Below are 27,834 nucleotides of genomic sequence, written 5' to 3'. Positions count from 1 at the left end.
TTGACTATCAAAACGCAATTACATTTTAGTATGTCGTTATCTCTGTCGTTACAAAAAGAATAAAAGAGATGACAATGCTATTTTACAAGTGTTTCTTTAGTTGTCTATGTGTGCGTGGCTGATATGTTCATGTACATGTGGGCGGGGTCACGGTCGTCACAGCGAGCCGCAGATCGCTCGCGCGCACGGAACTTGAGCCGTAGGTGCGTACCGCTCGCCTCATTCTCATCCAGTCTTTCACGAGATGCGGACGCTTCGCGCTCTACTATCGTAGCCATATGCTGACCACCCCTAGAAATAAACAAAATTAAATTTAAGTAAGCATAGCGCTAGTAGCAGATTGGGTATTGCGCCTACTGTTATCATCTAATCCAGGGATTTGATGAGTATGAGACTACGAGTGATGGTCTCTGCATTGCTAGATTTTATTTTATACATGTAAACAGTAATATTGACCTGTTGTCATGCTTGGGATGTCCGAAGGTAGTGAACTGCGGCGCACCATTGAGCGGGCGCGGCGGTGGCGGGATCAGGTAATCATCCAGTCTGCTGTCCTCGCAAGCCGTGTGCATCGTCAGCGTACTCGTACTAGACGATATCTGGACGAAATAAACCGATTCATTAACACGGACCCACTAGGGTTTCTACTATATTTAGGCTCGCTAGCAGAGACGTCGACAGTGCTCGAGATAAATTAATAAGATTTAGCTGACTTACAATAGACCTGGCGTGGGCGTCGTGCTCGGACTGCACGCTGGTGGTGTCTGCAGCGCTGCCGCCGCTCACTGTGCTCAGGCGACCCGATGATGATGAACCTTAGATATTATTGCATTTATTTAAACAAAATTGCGGAAGTTACAGATAAACGATCGTGTTTTACAATACAAATTGCAGTCAAGCTAAACAACATTTCGTCCATTGACCAAAACTAAGAAATTTGTTCCAAGTTTTCAGTTTTAATTTGGTCCCTTTGAAAATGTAAAGACATACTTACTGTCGCTTAAACTACTGTTAGGTCTCGTGCTTCCGTTCCTTTTCTCAATTGTGCCCGTATTGCTGTCGTGATCTGGAAATTGCATAACATTGTACTTAATAGCATAGTAAATTGTGTCAGTCAAAACACAAATTTAATAAAACATTGGAACTTACTTTTGTTTTTGCTCTTCGAAAACATTTTCTTAACTCGGTCAAATGGTGTTGGCCTTTTCAATTTCTCCTTTATCTTCTGTTGAATTTTGTCATACTCTTCACGCATTTTATTCAATTGCTCTTGTTTTTCTTTAAGGGACTGTTGAGTTTCGTTTCTATTTCTCCATTCCATAACAAGTTTCTCCACTTCAGATATTGTAAATACATTGTTTTTAAAGTCATTAATAATTTCTGCTAACTCCTCTTGTCCCGTTAAAGGGCAACATTCTTTGCTAGATTTCATGCTGCCGCTACTACGCGCATCTTTGGTATTTAGGTTGATTTGGCTAATATCACTCGTTGGGGTTTCTATGTTGAAAGTCTTATTGCTTTCTTCGGTGGGTGAGTACAGGAATATTTCCGATTGATGAGGCAACAGACGAGAACTATTCGCGTACAAGTTATTTGGTCGGAATTTGGGACTGTCCTCCACTTTTATATTAGACGGCTGTACTAAGTAATCGTGTTCGATGGCTTGCTGTATTCTTCCCGCGGTGTCGTCGTGTGGCATAAAGTCGTTTTGATAAAATTGTTCTTTTACGTTGGGTAGTTTTAAATTTGGCCTATGTTTTTTCCCAGTTTCCTCTGACATTTCCGATTTCACTTCGTTCTCTTCCAAGTTTTGAGTGCAAGCTTCACTGAAAGGATCCGAGGATTGTTCCTCTAAGACCTTAGCTTCCTCATGGCGCGGAGAATCAACCGTATCGCAATTCTCTACGATTCTTAATTCTTCTTGTTTTTCATCTTCTTGTCCATCCTCTTTGTCATTATCGGACATATTTTTCAAATAATAATACATATTTGAGAATTCGTTTATTTTCTGAAAATAAAAACGAAATTAAGCAATCTGACTGATAAATCGACTTGATGATGTAGTTCACATATGAATAAGAGTAGGAAGAATCTCACCATGTGATCCGCGAGCATGTCAGCAAGGCGCAGATGCCTGTGGTCGCGCGCGAGATCTGCGGGCGTGCGGCGGCGCGCGTTGCGGAGCGCTGCGGCCGCCGCACCGCCCGGACACTCCAGCAGCTGCCAGCACACGCGCTCCAGCCCGAACCGCGCCGCCCAGTGCAGCAGCGTCGGGTACTCCTCGTTACCTGCGCACATACATATACAAATAAATGACCTCGACTAAATTTTTGGGTAAAGCAATATTTTCTATACATCAGAAGCAAACGAACCAACGCTGTCATCACTACCCGTAAACGAGTAGGGGAAAATTTATTTCCCTTAATATACATACGTCCCCTACCCCAAATCCACTTTCTCAGTTGGGAAGATCATTAGTAATTGGAATTAAAATTAGAAGCTAGTTGTAAACTTTTTTCTTTTAAATGTTGTGATTTATTGCAGTAAAATAAAGAAAACTCCCGTTTACTTACTGCAAACGTCGGCTTTAGGATTAAATTGCTCGGTAGATGAAAGCAAATTGAAATGCGGCGGAATATTTTTCTGAAAGGCACTTAGCATCCAGCTATCCAGCTGCTCCTTGTTGGTCGTTTTAAATCCAAGTGTCTGCAAGAATAAATATGAATTAATGGATTTGGACATGAAGATAAATTATGTCATATATCGAATAGTAGAGACATACATTTTACTTATATGTTGGTAAAATAGGTAAACGTATATGTTACCTGGCACATGAACTCTAGGGGATGGTCGGAGGCGCGCAGCAGCTGGTCAAGCTCGCGCAGACGACTCTCGCACTTGATCTGCCGCCGCCCCAGAGACTGGCCGTTCTTGCTGACGCGCACCCACACCAACATCGACACCTCCAGGCACGACTCTACAAGTAACAACAAAGTATAGATATTTTACAAATTAACTACCGCATTGAAAATCGGTCACAAATACCTATATTCCTACTTGTACTAAAGTGACCTATATTTTAAGATTCGATTGCGATAATAAAAATAAGTTTACATAGATTTTCACGGTTCGTCAAGTCTAGTATCACGTACCATAGAAATCAACCTTTAGCTAGAGGATAAATAATATTGCTAAAATACTCTAAAAATGTGACTTAAATTCTCATTAAGTACGTCTATATTTATACTATTTATTAACTTAATGTAATAATACCTGGTATATCAAATTGTAGCGTGTATGGATTTCTCTTCTTGAACGTCGGTATGTTTATAACTTCTCCTTTCTTGTCCACCATTATTTTTATACTATCTTCTTCCCTTATAGGATCGTTGAGTAACGCTATGACGCGACTTTGACCCTGAGTACGAAACAACATTTAAGTAAATAAAATAAATTAATTCATCCATCTGATTGTAGCAGTTAGTTTTAAAACAAAATTAAAGTGTAAACTACAAACTACGTATTAACTAAACATTCCTTTAGGGTTTCTCATGACATATATTTGATTTTATTTCTTGTACTTACAATTTTAACTTTCTTCGGTACAATAGAGAAGCTAGTTCTATCCGCAGCTGTGTCTTTACAGTCTTTGGTTCTCAAAATACCAACTGCAGCGGTCAGAAAAGTGTCGACGAACGAAGTATCTTTCTCGCGTACTGACATCATCTGCCATTGATCGATTGAAGGGTAGTCTGTAAAAACGTTTCGATATGTTAAATACATGTATTCAATTTTCTTTATTATTGTTTTTTCAAAGAGAAAAAGAATTACGGCTGAAAAGAATTATGTGTTTGTATAGGTTTCCGTTTTCACAGACATTTAAAAAAGAAATGTTTACCTTCACAATTATTTGATATGACATTATTTTTTTCAACTCCCAGCAGCATTACTAGTACTTTTTCTACTTTAAATAAATTCTCAGTGTTCAACTCTCGTTTTAGGTCTGACAATTTGGTATCCAGATTGGGACACAGTATAACAATTTGTAGCTGTGCTTTGGACAGTTTGTCTAACTTTTCCTGTGACTCTGATGATAAAAGTTCCTCAGCTGTTATCGGTGTTACTCTGTTACAACATAAAGATATAACATAATTAAAGATATTATGGAAAAACAACACAAAGATATATAACTTGAAGAAAAAATGTTTTCCATAAATTACGTATTTCCAATTAATTGGAGAAAGAAAAAGCCTTAGTATTCAAATAACACGTTCAAAGATATAATGATAATTTAAAAGTCATATAAATGAAACTCATTGTAAAAGTTTCGGACTATTGAACTCAAAAATTAAAATAAACAAAAAAAGGATTAAATTCAAAGTCAAAATACCTGTAAGAAAAATTGTCTATGTTTTAAGAGGAAATGAGAGATGACAATATGTTTTAACAGATCCATTTCGACAATGAAAACCTACCAATCAAAAATTACAACACATCTTTTACATAGTTACCTGTAGTGATGCCTGGCTCTCTGCGACATTATCTTGTCAAAACTGGCCACCAGATACTCCGACCACAGCGCGCTCTCCGGCGACCCTGAGCTCCACAGGATCGCTATGTCTTCCATCTCTGTAACAACACAAATTAATTTAAATAATATGTTGGGAAATTTGCTCCTTTATGAGTTTAATTCTCTCTCTCTCTCTCTGTGTGTGTGTGTTTGTGTGTGTGCATCGTTTTCGCATTTCTGAGTATCGCGACCTCTCTTTGACCATCTCTCCTAGACTGTTTCTCAACTCTATGCAATTCTCGACGATGAGGATGGCATTATGCATCGTGTGAGTTTAATTCCATGAAAAGTAAACGACAAAGTATTGCAGAAATGGCATATATTGCATTTATTCCAATTGAAAAATAACCTTTTACGATATCAATAAATAATTAAAAGAACATTGTAAATATTTCCATGCACTTTAAGCTCTTAAGTATGAATGTATGAACTTGCTCCCAGGACTATCACAGGGTTATCTTGAAAGGATTTATGGTTAATATTTGATACTGTAGACGTTATAACAATCCGTCATCCGCACAAGAGGCGAGCCGTCGCCGGCGCTGAAAGGAAGTGTTGTCAGGGATAATCAAGCCATGAACGATGTCGTTCACTTGGTATCAAGTAAAGGTCATTGGCTGGCCACAAGTTCATGCGTCTCGGTAATCATAACAGACGATATACGTTTATACATTTCAAATACATCCGTTTGTAATTTGAAATCCCTGTTACTTGTGTATGAATGACTTTTTAGCGTTAATATCTTGCCTATATTTTCCCCGGAAGTATCTCCCATGCTATCGAATAATTAACTTAAGATTTATTTAGGGTTAAGTTAGGGTTTAAACCCTGGGCCTATGCGTTGGAGGAACAGAGAGGTTTAGTGGGTATGCCTCCGATATGGAGGAGAATCCCACATAACTACCGCGTCCCCCCCCGGGGCGCGGAGTATGCATAAAGCATTCCTCTCTGGGAAAAAGGGAAAAAAAGAGTTTAAACCCTAACCCTAAATAAATCTTACTCTCCATACAGAAATTTTCTTAGTTAAAACTACAATAGAATCAACAAAAAAAACTTTCTTAGTATTCAAGGGATAACTTCATAAGTGGCCTATGTGTTTTCTCAGACTATGTTCTACATCTGTGCTAAATTTCATAAACATCTATCCAGCCGTTTCAACTTACGCATTTTCAATATCAGTGAGATAGTAAGAAGTAAGATACATACATGTTATTTAAGACGACTCTGCCATGGATCCAAAAAACGTAAATTGTTCTTTGTCTATTGTTTTACTAAGTACAAATGCTACTTTCATATTTCAATTCATTGAAGACACATCGTAAAGTGTGAAGCAATAAGAAGTATTGCCATAAACGTCGGGGAAGCGATCAAAAGTGACGAATTGCAGTGACATGTGCGTGTGCGCAGCCCGCCATCTGCAGCGGCCTGCCTCACTTGAGTCTGAACCCTTGTCTCATTTAAAAACGGCACTTCTTTATTGGTGCTTGAAATCAATAAATGCTTCAATTCATTTCAAGAATGTACTTTGTTTTTATACTTAGTACGTCGAATAAATTTAACGATGCAAGGCCCAAATTTTGTAATACCTCAAACAAAAGAAATCATACGTAATTGAAGTAGATTTTGAAAATAGGTTACCTACTTTACTAACGTAACATGGAAAGAAACATTGCGTCCTAAATACACATTTCCTTTCCCAGCTAACGCGAAAGCATGCGTTGGCTGTTAAAAATTTATTGCATCCAGCGACGCGTACGCATCGGCCGCTTACAAAATATGCTATGCATCGCGCGCGCCGGAAACATACGGATTTATACTTACCTCAGCCAAATGAAGGCCCGTCTAAATGTAATATCCGTTTCCTAAATAGACAAACGTCTATCAGCGACCAGCGTCGCCCAGAATAACTATGGCTGATTAGGCGGCAAGGGGCAGGCGCATCACAAACCTTTCGTATCAATCGTAACGTATTTATGAAATTGTCTTTCAGTTAACGGATGTTTTGCGGTTTCTAAGTAATACTGATTTTGAACTTCTCTTTGAAGAGATTACTTAGAAATATTGTTTAAGTTTAAAAATAAGTTTTGTAAAGTCCGTTGGACATAACACTACTATACTAATGTTATACATAAAAAATTATAATTTCTTTTTAAAAGTACATGAGTCAATAAAATGCGTGATAAATTTTGATTAAAAGTTCAAGTTCTTACATAAGTTGAACTCAAAAGTATTGTGTAGTATCAATATGGTTATTTAACTTAAGGCACTTGTAACTTTTAGGGCGCGAGTGATTTGTTGATATCCAATGCATCGATATTTTAGTTTGATGGCCCTTGTCTTTGATCTCGAGTGATATACAACAAACCCTTCTACGATACACAATGGTCGAAATAGTTTTTAAGTGTACACGAGCCGGCATGAGTGAGGAAATAGTTCATTTCCGCGAGGACGAATTAATCTAGAGAAGTATTTTTATCTAAGGAACAATTAGTTTAATGTCCGTAATTGTGCAGTTAAAAAAGATAACATGGTAAAATTAAATTACTAAATTTATAAATAATTCTTATATAGAAATGTTTGTATATGAAGGTATTTAATAAAAAAGAAAAAGATATCTGTCAAAATCATATTGTAAGTCCGCAAACAGTGTTGGTTATTAAAAATAAAAAATTAAAAACAATAGACAAGAATAAATAAGTAGACGTAGACATGTGTAATAACAGTTTGTTTGTTTTCAGACATAGTCGGCTGTGTTGGCAGAGAATGATTCACAATATCAAAATAATTTATTTCTTCTTATTCCCTGGTCTCCGTCTCTCGACGTCGCTAAATCATACGCTGTCTGGCGTCGCGTCATAATTAACAACTTTTTAAATTCCATATTTAGATAAAAGTGAGTTGTTAACGTATTGTAACCTATTTAATAGCATTTATAAATTGTTTGTTCCGTCCGAGTGGCGCCAATGGTCATAATGTATTGTCGTTTATTGTCTCTGGTTAATTATTTTGTTCCTTTACTCATCGCGCGCCCTTTGCATAAAGTTGACAGTGTTATTTATGCTTTTATGATACGATTAAAGTGATAGCCTACGACAGACCTAGACGTATGTTTATAGAGCTAATAAATAAATCGATTTAAACAATTTGCAATCTGCAGCTATAGTATATTATAGATAATCAGCACTAATTAAAAAAAGTTAACAATTTATCAGTCTGCCTAAAATTGATGCAACTAAATGCATTTTATCATGATGAGTAATAAATAGGTGTTATTTAAAAAAAAATCTCGTCTTGTAAAATTCAAAATTGTCAAATTCTGTAATCCATGCCTAACGTGGTTTCTGAGACTATGCATTAATCAAGTAATCATACCTGTAATTATCTTCGAAAAAACAGAGATAACAGTATGTTATAAACAGAGATTTTGGTCTCAGAAATCCACAGTATGATTTCTAATTCAAATGAAACGTTCATTCGTCTTGAATTTAAAGTTTAAAGTACAAAGTCAAATTAAACAATTAATCGATTACTCATTCGTACCGAGAACGGTTTAGTCATTGCTATTGCTGATTCAAATTCAAGTTTTGTTAAAAGCTAGCAAACGGCGTTAATGAGTAGAACGTGCTCTGTTTTACAGATATATTTATATGTTAAACGTTAAATGATTGTCGTTAATTTGCATATTAACGATACAAACAAATAATAAAAAGTCAATATTTACAATTAATTAAAATTTACATTAACGTAATTATATCGATTAAATTTTTAATTAACTTAAACTATATAATTAGTAGTATAACTTCAATAGTTTACAGCCTATCTAATCTAGGCGTTCCGAGATACAATAGGTTACAAATATAAAAATTGTACATTTTATCTGGATTAAGTTCCTAGGTAGATTACATTCAGAAAATGCATTTAACATTATTCATAAACGAAGAAGTAAATAAAAAAACAAGTCATCGCATAGTACGAACACATGTAAGGATGTACAAATGGAGTAGAACAAAGGCGTACCAAAGCAGTCACAGATGTTCAATGACCGAAAGGATGAGGTATCCGAACACGTGCAGGTAACCAAAGACTTTGAAGAAGAGCTTTCCTAGTATTTATACTGTAAATTAAATTATTATCTACTGCCATGTTTGTAAACGAACTTTAATCTTCAAAATACAATATTCATCTTAAGTCACGTAATATTTCAAAGAAGCGTTAATATTACTGATGGATCATAATTTGAAATCTGAAGAGTACAATCAAACGATTCTATACAAATAAGTTAAAGTTAGCAGGCGTCTGATCATTGGAATTCTAGCTGCGAGTACATTACGGGAGTCGCCTCGATGCATGTAAAGTACACCGTGTTTATTCTGTCAGTTCTGCTACCCTGCATAACTAATATATCTACAATAATGTCTCTGTCTTAGTTAACAACTTCCACCTCAATGGCTAAGGAATAGAGGTCAATATTCTTTGCGATAAACGCTTAGCAACGGTAATACTTATTTGGTGTACGATGTTCCTTTGACATTGATTTTGGCTAGGCCTGGACGTTGTGTTGCTACAAAGTTTGAGGTGGGTTTGACGCACGGTCACTGGGTATTTAGTCGATATACGATGAGAAAACAATGGATAATACAATAATATTCTTAAATAATTCTTTTAAGTATACTTTACCAACACAATGAGTGAGCCTATTGTTATAAATTTAAATTTAGTTTTTTTTTAATTTCTTTATCTAATTTTAAGCTTTGGCAAAGCATGTGCTTACATTTTAAGGGATACTGATAAGTTTATTGAATATTTTGATGAATTGTTTACAAAATAATAATATAAACAATATTAAAAACAATGAAACCTTTCAAATTATCGAGTAGTTTTAAAAATTTGCAATGTGCAAAATTTCGCAAAACAAAACACTAACTTATTAACACGCGTAAAATAATAAAATAATTTCGTTCACTTAATTGTAACTTAATAAACTCACTGTTCTCAGCCATCTTCAGTTCGGAACTTTCGATATTCGCAAGTATTTAAGGGAGAGCGATGTTATGATGTTAGCAAGTTAAAGGTTTGACATTGCACTGAATGGCAGGGCTGGGCCTAGGGCTGGGGTGCAGCGCGACGCGTGCGGAATTACAAAGTGCGCGCGCTCGGCGGCGGCGGCGGCGCGGCGAGGATTGTGCGCCTGCGCCCGCCTCTGCCGACGGCGCACGCGCACGCGCACCGCATACTAAACGCACGCCCCTCATAATCGCAACGCCATCTCACAACACTAATCTTAACAAACAAATTTGGGTCCAAGTGTCAATATGTCCAGCTCTATCGATCACCAAACATAGACCCAATACTATGGATTGTATTCCTTTCGCGTTAAGATAACAATAATAGTGGAAATCATTACGTTTTCTGTGTGTCAATCTTATCAGCTGTTATTTGCTAAGGTATGGCGTTAGAAAATATCATAAAGTATCACAATTTGTTTTAAAGTAAACATAGAATAAAAATCTTTGTGTTGTGACTTTCTTCGCTCTGGTTTAGCGGTAATAAATGTTCATAAAGAAATTATTATGAACTTTGTGCATTACATTGTGTAGAGCAAATATTATATGAAAGTAGGATAATGGGAGCAGACAAATAGGTTGTAAATCAAAAGCACCGCATCTCTCCGGCGATAGGTTTTCTGTAGCAGCCAGCAGCCAACCTTATCAGTGTAGGGTCGGAGAGCTCGAGAGCAATGCACTTAGATAACGTCCTCCCTACGTCTTGACAGGATTGTTTACGGCCCCTTATTATCATTACGTTGTTCCGAGTACAACATTATTATTTAATTATATCGCCCAACTACGAAAACTTCCTTTCTGATAATCTAATATTTCTGACAGTAAATAATAATTGACTGATTAAGTGCACGTCGACCGAGGACAAATATCGCTTGCGTCATTAAATGATACTCACACACACACACACACACACACACATATACTCCTTACAGACTTAAAGAAATACTGGCATATATACACTTACCTTTAAATGAGAAATTCCTAGGTCGTCTCCTTTTCACAACATCATCCTCGTTATGGTTGAACCGTGGCGGGGGCATTTTGGGAACCTCGCTGGGCACTGAGGTGACTTCCCCGGCGCACCCTCCCCCTGTCGCCAGGTATCCCCCCACAGAGTGACGTCGGCGCCCCTGCAGGGGGATCGTGTAGAATACCTCCTCACGCTCCCTCACGCCCTCTGATGTCACCACTGAAGTACTAATTTTTCCTTTCCTATTATAAACAAAATATTCAAAGTTAGAATCTGTTAAAAGAACAGTATAGTACATGAATACCTCTGTCTTTAGGTACATATCAACGGTCTATGAAAATATATACTGGACAATGTCAAAAAACTGAAGCTGCATAAACCTAATTTCTTTTCTTGGTCTAATCTTTAGCTTTAACTATGATTTATTTCCTTTGTACTACAAACTCCTCAAATATTTCTATGAGAAAGATAAACAAAAACTGTTAAAAATTTGATAACATTATCTTCGTCAAAGTAATAAACTTACTTCAATCTCGGAGCTGTGAAAGTGTGCTTCATATCACTGGGAGCGCAGTCGCCTGGTCTTGGTTGTCCCTTGAGAAATGCTTCCGCCTGCTCTGGTTCCTTAGCTGAGAGTGACCTCAGTAGAGCTCTGAACTCTTTACGTCTGGGACTGTCGGGTTCCCTGCGTCGAGGAGAGCTCAGTGGTCGCATGTCAGACCAGCTCCGGGCCGGCGCAGACCGAGAACATTGTTCCGTGCTAGCGGCTGCGGCCGTACTGGCGCTGTCAGCGACATCTTTATCAGGGAACGCGAAGTACGATGGATTATCTGGAACAAATGGTAGGGTAAAGTAATATTGTACTGTTAATATTATGATTTTTTTTTAATTTTGTATTTATAGGTTTGTTCAGGTTTTGTTACACTATGAATAGGACAAAGCTTAAGTAACAAAATACAAATGGTGATTAGGCCTGCTATCTAGTTACAATAACACGTAAGGTTGGTCTTCTGGCGAGGGAACTATAAATAGTTCCCGTCTTACCGAGGACCATAGCGCGAGGGCGGCTTCGCCGGCCAGCTATCTACGACTGGCCGCGGGAATTATTCAATAACGACAATGAAGTAACGGCTCTCCATTACGTCCACCGCTCTGCCGCGGTGCCGGCCCGTGTAGACCAACCTACTTTTATAAGCCGGAAAATGCGAATTGAAAGCAATCTTCATCCCAACTCCAAGTCCGCCATACTTAAGTCGTATATGGGACAGTCGCAGATTTATCTTTACATACCTATCTATCATGCTTTTAAGACTTTAGACTCTCAGGTTCAAAGTTATAACGAATAAATTTAACTGAAGTTAAAATAGCGATATATTATAATAAATTGCTTAATCGATAAATTTCAAAAAACTTTTAATTATGTACCAGTACTAGACTAGTATGTACCAGACTTTACACGCCCTGTAACCTGGTTTAACAAAACATACTACGAGGCAAACGTTAATCTTATATCTTTTATCATCTTAATATTTATATTGATATTTTAATAATATATAATGAATAAAAAAACAAACTTTTTCTATCGGTAAGATCGAAAAATATTATTAAGATTTCATCATTTTATTAGTATATCGTACATAAATAAAATTTCCAAGAAACACAATTTAAAAAAAAAATACCGGTCATCCAGGTACTAAAAATTTATATAAGTACTGATAAAAACGATATTATAAATATTTTGAAATGTACAAATGCCAACTTAACAACTTGCTAAATCTGTATTTGGTGGGAACGTAGAAATCCATTAATGTTGTTTTTGTGCATCCCGCATGTGCAAAGTATTATTTCCAATATTTGGACCGAGGGCGGGATGAAAGGACCATCCTTATACATGTGTTACACAAAAAGTCACTAATGGACAATGGATTGTCTCATTTAGAAAAATAAAAATCTATTACACACCATTTGAATGCAGGAATACACTAATTTATGTATAATTCAAGGAAGAACATTAGAAAAATGTAGAGATATATTCATATTATTGATTATAATAACGCTAGTAGAGTCCATTTGTGAAGTTTTTTGCTTAAGTTTTATAAAGTTTTTTGAAATATTCAAAGCACAGACATCTGTTGAATATAAAGCTATGTTCGGGACATCCGTTCTTCTAAACTGATGAATCGAGCTCTATTCTTGGAAAATCTTTAAAAAAATAAACATATGAATATCTTCAAAGTAATGATAACATTTTTATGTTTCACGTTATGTTGACTCATATGTACTAATATTGTAAAGAGGTAAGAACTGTTTGTAAAAGGTAAATTACGAAATTTTTGATTCGATATAAATAATTCGTTCAAAATTAAAATGCTACACTACGCTAATATTCACGAAATTATCTAATTATACTCATATTAATTTTTAATTTAGTTACTAAACCATGAAAAGAACGACAGACAGTGTAATCGTAAAAAAATCGATTTTAAATTCGATGTGTTGTATTCGATTGTATTTTCTTCGCCCTTCTATTCTCTCTATTGTTTCTAGTCAAACAAACGCGTCTCGATAATTAATAACAAACGTGCAAATAGATAAGTTATCAAAGAAGTAGAAACTAAGATATAGTATATGGAATGAATAACTTATGATACTAAGATAATTATCACAAAAATAAAAAAAAATCACAATCAATCACGATCAAAGAAACAAAATTCGATAATTCCGAATAGTGATGGGCGGGCGGCGTATTATCATTGATTCACGAACAAAACTCACTTGTAGCTCGAAGACAATACTCGAACTGTGGACCCATGTTAATTCTTGACGCGAGTTTCGGATACGTTAAACACGACACATCCCGTCGAAGGCGCGCCGTGATCTGCGCCCTGCGAGCGCGGGGCGAGTGCTTGTCGTATGTGGTGTTTGGTATAGGCAAGGCAGGTGGATCCGTCGGCTGGGTACTAGCGCACACGTGCGTACCCCGGGAAGAGCTTTCTCAGCACGCGTCAGGAAGCGCGCACACAAACTACCACCGAACACTGGCCTATATACAACACAAATAGACGGAGCCGAAGAATTTAGCTAGGGTTGCTTAAAGGATTTGGTTAATGTTTCCATTTTTAATTGTAAAGCATAAGGGTTTTTTTTTTAATTTCGAATAAGTTTCTTCATGGCAATATATTATATAAAAGTTAATAATGCATTGCTGCATAATCAACTTTTATATATTGATTGAATGGTAGATATATAACTTAATAAGTTGCTTAATTAACTTAAAGCTGTTCCTTACCGTTTGTAGTTTATGTTTCTAGAACTCATCTTAAGCCATACTTTAATGTATTTAGGTTTTAAGAAAATTTTAAAACAGAATTTAAGGAAAAATATTTTATGACACAAAAAAGTTTAAACAAAGGAAATAAAAGATAAGCATCACACAAAAGATTTAAATATTTATAAATAAAATGTATGCTTATAACTCGAAGCATGAAGGTAGAGTCAAATTGCCTACCATATGTTTTTATAGGTAGGGGAGTCTGTGCCCAGATTTAATTTGAGTGCGCGTGCGCGGTGCGTTTCGGTAGCGGCCGCGCACGCCGCGCCACCACAGGCCGTGTTTGTAAATAAACGTCGTACTTTGTTATTGCCGTTCATTCATATTCCTGGCCGGTGCTAGCTAGCCCTATAAGGCCGATGATATTTTATAGAAAAGGGGGCAAAGTAACGAGGTCGTACTAAAACATTTCTACGAAAATCCGATTCATCTTGAGGCAATAGAGATGTTAGATTCTATACCCTCAAGGCAAATCTTTGCACTTATATAAACCCCATTATTCATCATTTATATTTATTCGTTCGTTCGTTGGTTGTTAAATCTGATATTGTCTGATCCGAGACGTATGTAAAACGAGAAGTTTGACACAAGGTGACATTTCTTGACGAACACAAGTCATTATGTCGAAACAAGGTCAAATGAACATATGCAGCCGAAACTTTGCATATTATATTTGACTCTACGTACTATTCAGAAAGAAGATATTTTGATCTACTTAATAAAAAAAACTATTTTTCCTACTACTTAAGGCTAGTGGAAATGCAAAGATAGTGAACGTGAATGTTTTCAGTTTTTTTCAATTAATAACTCATATTATGTTTTGTTTTTAAATTATTAATAACACGTTGAGTATAGCCTAGTTAAGTATTCCTGAAACACGGTAGGATGTTATGACGACCGATTTAAAAAATTGACCACTTTGTTAGTGGGATGGACGGAAAAAAAATACACCAGATGTGGGGCGAACTGTTTACTTGCATCTGCCTTCGAACAAAGCGCACTTTTGTTGCAAACTTTAATTTGGAACGATTGATGATCGATGTTTAAAAAGTATACTAAACTTACTTTTAATTTTTTATTTTACTTCCTGCCTTTTGCAGAACATATTACAAACATCTTGATGAATAAAATTCAAATATTTTGATGATATTACTTAAACGTATTATAACTTTAGAAAAATTGGAATTATTTTTATTATTCTTTTCATCCACGGGATTGTATTTAAGCTTGTGAAGTTATAAATAAAATTTCAAATCACAAGAACGAATTAATAAATGTTATTCGACGCCAACCAAACGAATTAGTAATATAAGTCGAATGCAGTATAATTTGACATCAATTAAACAAATGAAGACACATCGGCGAAAACGGATTACAAAAAAATAAACAAACATCGACTGGATTTGGAGTTCAAAATCCGCGCTGTATTTACGGAATGCGCACAAGTTTATTTATGCGATGCGCATATGTTGAGTCGTGCATATCTGCAAGCATGGTCACCACACGGCCGCTAAGCTTTAGGACTATCCGGACCAACTATAAATATATTATTAACTACCGAAACATATATTCAAGAATACTTTCTCGAAGAAAATGATAAGGATAGTGCAACGATTTGTTTTGTACATAGATAAGAGTCGATGTGGTAAATAATAATTTGATTTGATGAATTAAATTTACATTTTCTGACATTAACTTTTTGAACTACGTCTCTATAAATTATCCCGTGTCTTTGTATAAAATAAGCAACCCTGCCTGACAGAAGATTCTCGATGATTAAATACTTGTATTAGTCACTGGGAATTTCAATGAAGCTAACATCAGTGAAAAGAGACTAAAGTTTTGATATTAAATCGCCTCGACATGACTTATACGACTTTATACTTGAGTGATATGGACACCTAAAAACAAAAGACAGAATAAGCCTCTAATGCTAAGAGATTTGCTCTTATTTTGTCAAGGAATAGAATTAAATGTTGTTCGAACTCAAAATACACACAAAGATATGATATTGTTGAATATTTTACTTTTTTTCACAAAGGAGCTAGAATCTTGTACTTCCATTTACATTTTATATGAGGTGATTATTATCTTTAGTGTAATGTTTAGTCTATTTGAGAGGTTAGTTTGGATAATCATAGAATATATGTACAATTTTAGCATTATTTAGGTTAGAATTTGTAAGTAAAATATTTGATCCAAAGTTCATTTTCTTTGGATCTTACTTGGCATAATGTTTCAATAGTTGCTATGTATTTCATATACAATGAGTACTCTAATGACTTTAGATTTTATGACACGGAACTGCTGCATGTAATTAAATTTATATCAAGTAATATTACAAAATAGGTGATAGGTTACTTCTTATAACATCCGGCCTATTTACATATAGATAGTCCAAACAAATGTATGGTACTGAATGAAATAAAGGAGGGTAGACAAAGATGGGTATTATCGTCGCGTAGCGCTCGACGCGACGTCGTCGGCTTAGATACAATTGGACATTTCCGCTTGTATCGAATTAATTTACTACATACGTAATGTACATATACGTATATACATATGAATGCGACGCTAATAACCGCATCCGCGACATTGTACTACACATTTAGAGTAATTCCATGCATTCTTTCTTAATTTGTGGGTGATAAACGTGGCAGCAATAAACACAACCAAGATTTAGAATCGACTCTTCGGAAAAAAAATATATAGATGTCTCACTTTATCAGAGAGAATGAAAGAGATGACGATATTTAATAGAAACATCAATAATCTTTGATGTCTTCTCATAATTTTTTTTCTGTCTGTACTTTAAATTTTTTGCATGTTGCCAGTTTTAATGTATTTACGTGCATCCGAACCCTCTTCCTAGAGTATCGGATATCCGTTTCACACAACAAAGGGAGGGTGCCAACAAGGGTGTCTGTCGGGAAACGTTAAAACTAAATCTTAATGTTTTCTAAAAAAGCTATGCCATGTTAAATACCGGATACGTAGAAGTAAACGTTTGCCCATGTTGTATATGTTGTAAATCGATTTTTACACGTTTTTATTTTGATAGATTAGTTAATTGTGCAATTCTGATTTTATAGATATTTTATATGATAAAATAAAAGAACTATGCTTTTTCTCTTCATTTTATAATATTTTGTAAGACAAGTAAATAACAGGAAGGCAGGGCGGCGTAGGGCGCGGTTGGGCGACCTATAGCCGGGACATGAAGTTAAGCCTCAGATCTACACATTACGCAATCTTAAATAAACTTGTTGACCTGATCCCAAGGCATAATAAAAACAAGAGGCGACGTAGAAATCTCTCCTGGATGCTTATAGAACTAAAACGGCAAAACCTGCCGGAATATTATTATTTATTGTATTTTAATTCCTAAAACATTGTTATTACACAGCGTACAGGTAAACCTAAATTCAATTTTAACAAATATTTACGTTAAAGCTTAATTTTGAAAGTGAAATCCTTAGATGATTTGGCTATGTTAAAAGTTCATCGACCAACTCGGCTCGTTTGAAGAAACCCAGAACACGAATGCTTTACGTCATGGTATTTCGGTTAATATGTCTATGAAGGAAAGGCCTGTGTGTGTATTAATTTTCTAAATCTTTAAAGTGAGACATAAAAAAATATATTTGACGTTAACACTCTATAAAGTTGCATCAGAGAGAACGAGGTGTTCCTGACCGCGAGTTTCGATTGCCGAAACATTCGCATAGGTTGTCTCTCTCGTTCTCTTTAAAAAAACGGAGATAGTGATATGTTTTTGTATGTTTGTATCGCCAGTGTAAACTCACGGTAAACGTAAAAGGAACATAACAGAGAATGTTTTAGTAGTAATCGCTGAATGCACTTAATGCAACACGCTATTTATATGAATGTTGTTCGTTATGGTGTAAATATAATGCTCTATTGAATTGTACCTTAATTGTTTTTTTTTTAGCGGAGCCCTACTCCATGTAAAGAGGTGCTATGCGCTGAATGTGAAAATGGCTGTGTCCTCGAAATCCTAGGAAAGTTTCTAAACATCAAATTCGTAGAAATATGAATATAGAAGATATAAAAGAAGGCGTCATCTAGAATTATATAGGCAGTTGTAAAAAAATGTTTACTAGAGCTCTCAAGATACGCGTAATACAGTTTTACTTACTCCCACACACTGCACATAATAAAATGTTTAGAAGTTGAATGCCAAGACAGTTAACCTTATTACCAAAGCAAATGTAGTTACATACGTTCCCACACTACACGTGGGTTATACAAAACAAATCGTTTCGTAACTATGTATGTGTTTAACTTTCCAAGTATTGAATATTCATCATATTTTACAATTACCAGAGAAAAACATAAATAAATCGGCGACTATATATCTTTGACCGAATTCTGTCAGAGTTGTTTTGTAGTGTTTGATAATTTATTTTTATAATCAAGCACCATAATAACTTTAACGAAGCTATACACACAAAGAATAATAAAGATATAATTGATGCATTGTCCAAACGGGACACGGCCGTGGTCATCGTTTGGCGCGCATTTAACAGTACATCGTATTGTCAATGTCACGCCCAGTCCCTAACGCTTAGTAGGTTAATGAAAAACAATAATATTTTAATTATCATTACTTCCTCGAGATAACCCTGTAAAGAAAAACATGATATTATATTATTAACATCGTAATAGTATGTCTTAAATGCCAGGCCATATTTCTCAAAATTTATGGTTAATTAAAATTTTCAAGATATCTGAAATGACAACTGCTGTTTTGAGTGTCACCTTTTTTAATCATAACGTTAATTTAACAGAACTACTACTTTTTTCTATTTCTTTACATCTATGTCGCCAGTTTTACAAACACTGCAATTAGCAAACAAGAAGGTTGAATAGGTATTTACTAGGCTAATATGTACCATTGTTCGACCATATTATCACTTATCATCTGGTAAGTATGTGGTCAAGTCCTAGTTTATTCGATATTTAAAAAAAACACTAAGTACATCATTTTAATAAGGTATAAGGTGCTCCTTACTAGCTCTAGCGTCGAAGCCCAGTTGTTTACATCTTATATAAAAATAGCTTCGTACCAGTTTATACGTACCCAATTTGGTTTGTACCTTTATAAACAACGAAACACGCACAGCAACTGCTTTTCTTGTCTACGCCAATTTGGAATTAATACGTGATGTGATTTTTTAATTTTAAAATTAAATTCAATAAAAGTTGTATTAACTTTCCAAATTTAGGATAACTTTTTATGGATATTAAAAGATATAATTAACTATCTATTTCCGCATTTTAGTTTTAGGATAGTTTTTAGCATACTAGCGCATATACCGAAGTGAAATGTTATTAATATAAATACTATGCCTGTTTGAAATTGAAATATTGTATTATGTATTCAGCATGATGTGCGGTTCTAGGGTTTTGACCAATTAATTGATGTAGAATTGAATCGTAACTTAATATTCATAATGCAAATACGTATGACGTTACAGACTTGAGAAGTTTATTTGCATTTATCCTGTTAATAATCTAAAATGATTTTTACCGAAATGGGCAATGTTGTAAACATTCTTTTATTCTTTTTTGTTTTTTGTATTCTAGAGAATAGTTATGAATTGATAGAATTTTAAAGAATGGGGTATTGCTATAAAAACTCTTTTATTTATTTACATGGAAAAAATACATTTTTCCTTTGTATGTAATAGAAATTTGCAATGTATATATATATATATATATATATATATATCAATTATTTTAAGAGAGTAAAACACAGGGCGGGCGCGGAATAAAAATACATAGGGCAATATGAAATTCATTCCGCGTATACGTTCATATTAAATCCAACTCGACAAAAAAATGATAGGTTGAACAAACTTTGGGCGGAGACACGGTGCGAATAGAAAATGTGGGAACGATGCGCGGGAGCATTGTTGTTAAGCATTCATATGCCGGCACTCACCCATCGTCCGCGCCGGGACATCCGCCGATGCTTCCGCTGCCAAAGATGGAAGATCTTCGTACTAGTTCGTTGACAGCGGCCGGCGATGTATTCTACGTCGCACCATAACTATTGGCAGCACTATATCTATGTCCGACACAGTTAATCGCACTAGGTGTTTATTTATTTATTTTTTAATTCTTAGCCGCGAGACGCGCGTTGCGCCAGTGAGCGGTGCTGGCTTACGTACGCCGACGCGTCTTCGGTCTTCGGGAGCTATTTTTGATGCAAAAGCGCGTTGGAAGTTGAGACGCCAATGTCTAGAGCATGCATGGAATATGCAATGTCGTCAGCCTTGATGTTTATACACTGTTGTAATTCTAGCGGCCGTCGTCTTTATCCAATTTATTACCATCGTAAATATCTTTTTAGCTAATAGCGAATATTAATATCATAATACTGAAATATATATTTTTGATTCTTTTTTACGAAAATACTAATACTAATGCCACTTGGACATACAGGTCTTGCCCCATCCAAAAATTTTGTCTTTTACAACCGGCCTACAATATTAAATCCAAATAAATAATTTTAAGATTAACCAACACATTTATAAAATATGTCAATATAACTCGGTTACCAGAACACCTATAAAATGTTCTCTAGAGAAAGCAGTTAGGCAGATAAATTTTTGGTAAACCATTTTGATGTTTAATTGAGGGTAGACAGATGTCAATGTTAAGGTACTTCACCAATCCTAAGACCCTCGAAATACAGTTTAAATAATATCTATATCTAGGGTTAGAAAATTTAAGTGTAGATTTAATTATGCTGCATCCGTTAATGTCCAAGTATACGTCACTCTAAATAAATTTTCTTCGCCTGTCTCTTTCATTTCCGCCTTGTAATTGGGCGTAATTGATGCTTGCACAAGTTCCTATATTTTAGCGACGCATTGTAAACGCAATTACGGGTGGAATAATTATACTATATTATTACTATACTACTACCACAGAATAACCACCGTTTTTACTGAATTACACTTTAAGAACTAACAATGTGTTAAGGGTGCTGTGGTATGTAGCTCTTGTCGGAGATAATAGAGCGCCTCGTTAGACGGTACTTAATGGAAGATGTAAATTGACGGTTCTATTACATTTATTATTTACGTTAATACATTTTTTTTGATAATGATTCATTCAATCGCAAAACATCAATCTTATCAATAATTTAATTGAATTAACTTTATATTTAAAGTCTTTTCTAGGATTGATGTGCTTATTAATATATTATTTATTTTATTAACATAATATTTGTACTTGACATTGGTTTTAGTTTTAGCGCCAAAGTTTGCTGTCACTTGTGTTGTGACAGCTGTTCCGTCGTTCAGACAAATTCAATTTTCTATGCGTTCCGTTCTACAAAAATAAAATTGTCAAGGATTTTGAAATATTAACTCAGTTTATTAATTCAAAACACACATTAAAATATATCCTTAATTAATAAAATAGACTGTGATTTGAAAAGGTCTACAATGTTTTCCTTAATTCGCTTATGGCTTAAAATATGACAATTGATCACAGAGTCTTATTGCCAGAAAACAAAATGAAAAAGATCACCGTATTTTCTTATTTTTTTATTAACTTAATAATATCTGCAGGAGAATTATATGAAAATAATTTAAATCTCAATCAGATTAAACAAAAAGTAATTGTATATTACAAAACTCAATTGCGACATAAAAAAAACACTATCCACTCGTTGGTTTGTAAAAAAATAATTGACTAAAAATCAATTTGCTTAAGGGAAAGCCTAAACAATAAACATTGAACAACCAACATAAAGTCAAATACTTAATAATATTCAATTATTGACGTATGTGCTAATTTAAGTGAATTTAAGCGAGTACAACATAATTGTTGTGCGCAAGCGTAATCAGACGATTAAGTTAGCAGCTAGCCAACAATCGGCCAGTACCAGTACTTTGTTGGGTGTTGTGCGGGAGGGTCGGGTCGTGAAAATGACCGGAGTGGATGAGATACTGAATTATCAAAGAAACCCCGACGACGATTATTACGCTTTGCTGGGCTGCGACGAGAACTCTTCGGTAAGTGAAGTGCTGTGCGTTTATAATTTGACACTTGATAATACAGGTACAATAGCAATTAAGACCTTTGTAAAAGTATTGATTCGATGTTCTATTCAATGACCTTATTCAAAGCGAAGGCTATACGTGACCTACTTCCTTCAAAATATACTTATACTTGGTATAGGTGTTAAGAATACAAAGACAGCTATTATTTTTTAATACATATTTACTTTAATAGTCTAAGAGGAAAAACCAAGTATGTACTATAATTAAAAATGAATCACTTGAGTTTTAACATGGGATTTCCCTTTTTTTTTATTTTATTAAGTTAGACTAAGTTGTTTTTCGACTTATTTTTTTTTGTTTTAAAAATTACAGGTTGAGCAGATAACTGCAGAGTATAAGGTGTTGGCTCTGCAACATCATCCTGATAAGAATGATGGGGACAAAGATGCTGAAGCTAAATTTCAACAACTGAAGGTTCAGAACACTCAATTATTTCTGAGAAAATTGTATTAATGTAATCTGCTTTGTAATGATGTATTGTAACTTCTTATAGGAGGCAAAGGAGACACTCTGCGACCCAGCCAAGCGGGCTCTCTATGACAAGTGGAGGCAGAGTGGTGTTGCCATGGGGTATAAGCAGTGGCTGAGCATGAAGGATCATGTGCAGCAGTCCATGCATTGGTCCAAGCCCAACACCAAGGACCGCATGCTAGAGGGTGAATCTGGTCACTCATCTGGCCCATCCAGCTTGGGCCCAACCAATGCTGCCGCTCGCAGGGCTTCTGAGGGTGGAGCTGCTCTCTGGGGACGCTGGGGACCTGGCAATCAAGAGCCACCATCCGAAGTGATCTCCAAGTTCCGTAATTATGAAATTTAATTTAGCATAACTATATGCTATTTTTTTTTTCTTTTCATTGTGATATTTTTGTTGATTTGACATTACTATAATTTTGTTCTAAGTTTGAATTTGTTATTTTTTGTGCCCTAATGGCAGATTTAGGATTGATGCATAATTTTAAACCACTTGCCAATATTGATGTTGTGTTTTAATTTATAAAATTAAATATGTTAATTGAAGCTATGTAATAGCTTTATATTCATCAGGTCAGCTCGTAAAATAACGTTCTCGAATGTGGCTCGTAACTATCGATGTTAAATGTATCTTTTGATCTTATGGATGTTAGTTTTAGAAGTAACTACATTAGAGAACCCATGTTTATTGTGAAACCTTTAGCGTTGAAACTCAATCTATAATTATCCTTAGCTTTAAGCTCTGCACATTCCTAAAGTCCAACTTATGAGTCTGATATTAAACATTTCTGCGTTAGAACAATATGTTATCTATAAGAATCTCGACATTTTGAAAATTTATATTTTTGATCCCCTTTATTACTATTTGTCTACTATGAGTATTGCATTATCCAACAGATTATGGGAGCGAGTGAACTTGAATTGTTGTGAGATATGTACAGGGTATAGACGGACGGACAGATTTATTTACTCTTTATTTTATCACAGAAACCTGTCAGCTCTACATTGCCTATTAATTTATTTATATAATTTATAAATCTATTTCTACAATTGAATCCTGTTACCCAAATCTAAATGTATAGTTATAATCACCTTTACTATGTGTTAAATGTTTTTAACAGTATTTATAAATTTAATATTTTAGATGAAATCTGAATGTTATATTGATGTAATAGCTATATTATGGATGTTTATGTCTTAAATCACAATTAGTAATATAAATTTTAATTTTGATGCTGTAGTACTGCTCTAAACAATAAAATTCTACAAAAAATCAGTGTTTTCATTTCATACCTAAAGTTCTAATTTAGTAGTAAAATTCCTATAGTAATTGATGAAAAATAAATAAAGATAAAATTTGTTAATTATTTTCTTTTAATTTGATAACATTGTTCTTGTGATGAATCTATGAGCTGTCGTTAGCGCACAATAAAAAAAAATACTTCGTTAGTAGCCTATGTATTCTTCCACACTATGCTCTACATCTATGGCAAATTATATCTAGATCTTTTAAGCCGTTCTGGAGATATCTTCTAATAAATATCTATCATTTTAAAATACATATTAGATAGTTGAATAGTTGCAGATCTCCTATGGATACTTTGGTTTTATTTTAAGTCGCAGTATCGTGGTCTGTATTCGTTGGCATAATGCTTGTATCATGGCGACAATAAAAAAACATCTAATATTAAGATCTGCGTGTAATTAACGTATTTAGTACGTCATTTCCACTTCTATTACTTTTGTACTATAGTTGTTTTTTCTATTATATAGGCACCACATAAAAAGTAGAATAAAGCGGAGTGCTAATGTAGACCTTTAGATTTTAAAGCAAACAATGATTGAATAATGCCATGAATATATCAATAAACTATATCTAAAACTATATCCTTGTAATTACGCCTTATTGGTGGCATTAATTAGCGCTTGCTTCAATGAACAGTTTCATTAAAAATATCTATAAAAAAAAATTAAAGGTCTTTTTATACTATAAAAAGGGAACAGGTGTATGACATACTTTGATAATGTAGGTTAGTGCCTTGCTCTAGGTTAGAGTATTGATTATGTTCCTCAGCGCCGTTGCGGACATCAGAGGAACTAAAAAATATCCTGCGCAAATAAAAAATACTTCTACTTATATAGATGACCTTAGATATTTTATATCACGACCTGTAATAAGAGTTTCGAAACATGTTAATATACATGTGTGATTAATGAATTATTGATGTCACACGTATTCTCCGCACAAAAGATCTGTATATTATGTAGACCTAAATGTATTTAGAAATATATTTGATTTGGAAACTTATTCAAGGAATAGGATTATATTATCTAAGAAATCCTCATTTTATTTTCATGAACTTTTAAGTGCTCAATGTTAGAATACATTTATTATTCGATTTATAAACTTTCTTTGAACGTATAACTTAATAGACTGGATACGAATAAGCTTTTAACGGATTAGAGATCAAACGATGCATAAAATTGTTGATAAAATATATATATATATATATTCATATAATTTAATTCTTACATTATAATCTTAAAGCTTAATATGCCAATAGTATAGATTAAATTTGAACGAGCTATAATAATAAATCTATGTTTATCTTACTAATATTATAAGCCAAAAAAAGATTCTTGACAGACGGACAACAAAATGATCCTATAAGGGTTTCGTTTTTTTTTCGAGGTACGAAACCATAAAAAAGTGCGAATGTTAGAATTGTATCTCCATAACGGCTCAACAAATCTTGATGAAATTTGTAATAAACGTAGAAGATAGTCTGAAAGATTAAATAGGCTACTTTATTGAGCTTTTTTTTAATTCCGCGCGGACAAAGTCGTGGGCGACAGGTAGTCTTTTAAGAATATTGCAAAAGCCGCTTTTCATGATCTGTGCTTGGCTTGAATTTTTTGCTAAGCCGCGAACAAAATCGATTAACAATAAGCGTAATAGAAAATCAGCACGCGAGGCCGGACACGCCCGTATTTACAAGGTTTTGTCTAAAGGGACATCACCGGGAATGGTACTAAAGGTATAACATAAAATAAAACGAATATCTATCTTTTGGTGCCCGGGAGAAGCCGGGGATGATCGCTATTATGTTATAAAAGTTATTTGATTAAATAGTTCAACTAAAAACGAATACAAAAGTACGGAATTATGTACCTACTACTATCTACCTACCTACTTCGATTGTGGGTAGAGATCACTTAACAAGAAATGATACCATCGCTCGCTTGTTTCCATACCATGAAAAAAGTAACATATCTCTACTATACTTATATGATAACTATGTACAAGTGGCGCCATTTCTTAGTTAAGTGGTGCGGTGCATTTTTCAGAGAAAGTGTTATGTAAACATGAACGTCGCATCCCAATACGGCATAACGGACATTTGGAGAATCATCGTCGTTTTCGCGCCAACCGTCCTGTTTATGAATTCCGCGGATTGTTAAATACAAAGGAAAAAACAAATTCAGCGCGTGCCTTTGTCAAAAAAATACACAGCAATCGTGGATGTTTAGGTTTGTATAACAATAGGAAAATTTGGTAAACTCTACAACATATTTTATAATCCATGTAATAATTGTAACAAATATTTAATACCTTTGTATGTTATAAGCAGGCCAACTGAAGCAAAAACTAGAAAAAGTGCACGCGGTTGATCTGAAAAAAAAAATGGCATTTTATTTTCCAAGGCGACTACTAATCACGGACTAATTTATGTAGGTATTGCTCGCGACCCCGTCCGCACGGAATTAAAAAACATAATTAGTAGTGTATTTGTTCTTCTAGGCTATGTTCTACATCTATGCTATATTTCAACAAGATCCATGCAGCTGACCTGAAGATATCTACTAACAAACATCCATGCATTCATCTAAACATTCGCATTTATAACATTAGTAAAATAACAAGAAGGATGAGTTTCTTAACTAGACCAGACAATTTGTCTACGAAATGCAAAGTATTTTATTATGATTAATGTTACGATTGTTACTGTCTAATCGTGAGTGTGAAAATGAGCTTTTAAAATTGTAATCGACGATTTAAGACCATTTCCACCGGAGATGGCACTGAGATTGCGTGGTAAAGACTGATTTACTACGAACTTTCTAAGACAGGAAAATGGTACCGATTAAGGATTAGTTTATTTTACTCATGAAACTGAAAACTTACGTTTAACTCGGTGATCCTAGTATTTAAGTTGTTTTATAGCTACGAGCCACAAACACCCATTGATTATGTAAATGTAACCGCGAAATAATAGAATAGGCGACCCTAACGCTAATCTCACAATTCTGTCGAATCCGCGACTGCTAGACGACGGTGACTGACAGCCCCCCCGCACGTAAAGCGTTGCCGAGCCGGTGAAGGTTTTCAGACTACCCACTTGTGCAAAGACATCGAAATAAGTGGGGTAATCTTGAAATGTAGGAGATACGGACCCGTGAAATGTTACTAGCTATAAGTAAGAACATCGTTTTTTTATTAAAATGTTTTTTTTACTTAATCTTTTTGATTATAAATGTTATGGAACATTTTGGGATAGAAACCTAAACAATCATCTAAACTCAAAACCTTTGAGACCGATGTTCAGTTCGAAAGCTATCTCGTTTTGGGGTATCATACTGCTGCTCTAATAGTATTTAGATGTTTAGCAAAGAAGGCCCTTAGTGTAAGTTTGGTATAAGAAAATCTAAACTGAGGCACTGCTTAGTAACCAATAAATAAATGTATGACAGAAAATACCTTAAAATTGAATAGCATTTAACGATTATTTTGTGAGACAAAGACATTGGTAGATACGTCGTTTGTCAACGAGTGCGTGAGGATTCCGATCGGTGGATGTTTACAGTCCAGAGCTCCGGTTTCATCGTTAGCGGCCGTGGTCTCCGCTCCCAGCAGTCACCGACCAGCATTTGGCCCACGCGAAAGTGATATAAGTGGCAGTCAATTCACAAACTTGGATAAATAACTATTTATACCAATTAAAATGTGCTCCCATTTAGATTACCCTGTAAATTGCTAACTAAATTTTAATCGACAATTGCATTTAAATGATCAATTAGCAATTAGCAACACACTAACAATAAATTAAATGATTTTTGGCTACATAGGTAAGTGATTTGAATTTGTGCATGGCAACATTTTGGTTACATTATGTAATCCTCTTTATTTTGTCAAATAGTCATAGGAATTAGATTTTTATGGATGTAAGTGAGAAATTGACTTGTTGTTTGAGACCACTGCTACCCTTCTGTATTTTGGATCAGCTGTAACGTTAATATATCGCGACTTGAAATTCAATTAAACCTCC

At 34.9% G+C, this 27,834-nt stretch overlaps 2 protein-coding genes across 5 annotated transcripts; one reads left to right on the top strand and one right to left on the bottom strand.

The window, feature by feature from the left end:
• Window positions 1–88: 88 nt before the first annotated feature.
• On the bottom strand, window positions 89–20,189 carry stumps (DBB domain-containing protein stumps). 4 transcript variants are annotated; one of them, XM_013325328.1, is made up of 15 exons: window positions 19,903–20,189; window positions 11,130–11,433; window positions 10,598–10,845; window positions 4,512–4,629; window positions 3,899–4,125; window positions 3,586–3,752; window positions 3,274–3,418; window positions 2,826–2,977; window positions 2,574–2,706; window positions 2,098–2,288; window positions 1,150–2,008; window positions 995–1,066; window positions 718–815; window positions 457–599; window positions 89–291 (listed from the first exon to the last, which is right to left on the bottom strand). In XM_013325328.1, exons 1-15 carry the CDS (start codon window positions 19,904–19,906, stop codon window positions 105–107), a joined length of 3,048 nt encoding a protein of 1,015 aa, XP_013180782.1. In that variant the 5' UTR covers window positions 19,907–20,189; the 3' UTR covers window positions 89–104. The 4 variants fall into 4 exon arrangements, with proteins under 4 accessions (XP_013180782.1, XP_013180766.1, XP_013180775.1 ...); XM_013325312.1 differs by lacking the exon at window positions 19,903–20,189 and adding an exon at window positions 13,379–13,484; XM_013325321.1 differs by lacking the exon at window positions 19,903–20,189 and adding an exon at window positions 11,648–11,694.
• Window positions 20,190–21,642: 1,453 nt separating this feature from the next.
• On the top strand, window positions 21,643–23,718 carry jdp (DnaJ domain-containing protein). Its single transcript, XM_013320422.1, has 3 exons — window positions 21,643–21,988; window positions 22,349–22,450; window positions 22,530–23,718. Exons 1-3 carry the CDS (start codon window positions 21,902–21,904, stop codon window positions 22,851–22,853), a joined length of 513 nt encoding a protein of 170 aa, XP_013175876.1. The 5' UTR covers window positions 21,643–21,901; the 3' UTR covers window positions 22,854–23,718.
• Window positions 23,719–27,834: the final 4,116 nt, after the last annotated feature.

Source organism: Papilio xuthus, unplaced genomic scaffold (genome assembly GCF_000836235.2).
Source record: "Papilio xuthus unplaced genomic scaffold, Pxut_1.1 DF828952.1, whole genome shotgun sequence".
Lineage (NCBI taxonomy): Eukaryota > Metazoa > Arthropoda > Insecta > Lepidoptera > Papilionidae > Papilio > Papilio xuthus.
Note: the sequence above shows the minus strand (reverse complement) of the source record. Positions and strands in the feature narration are given on the sequence as shown.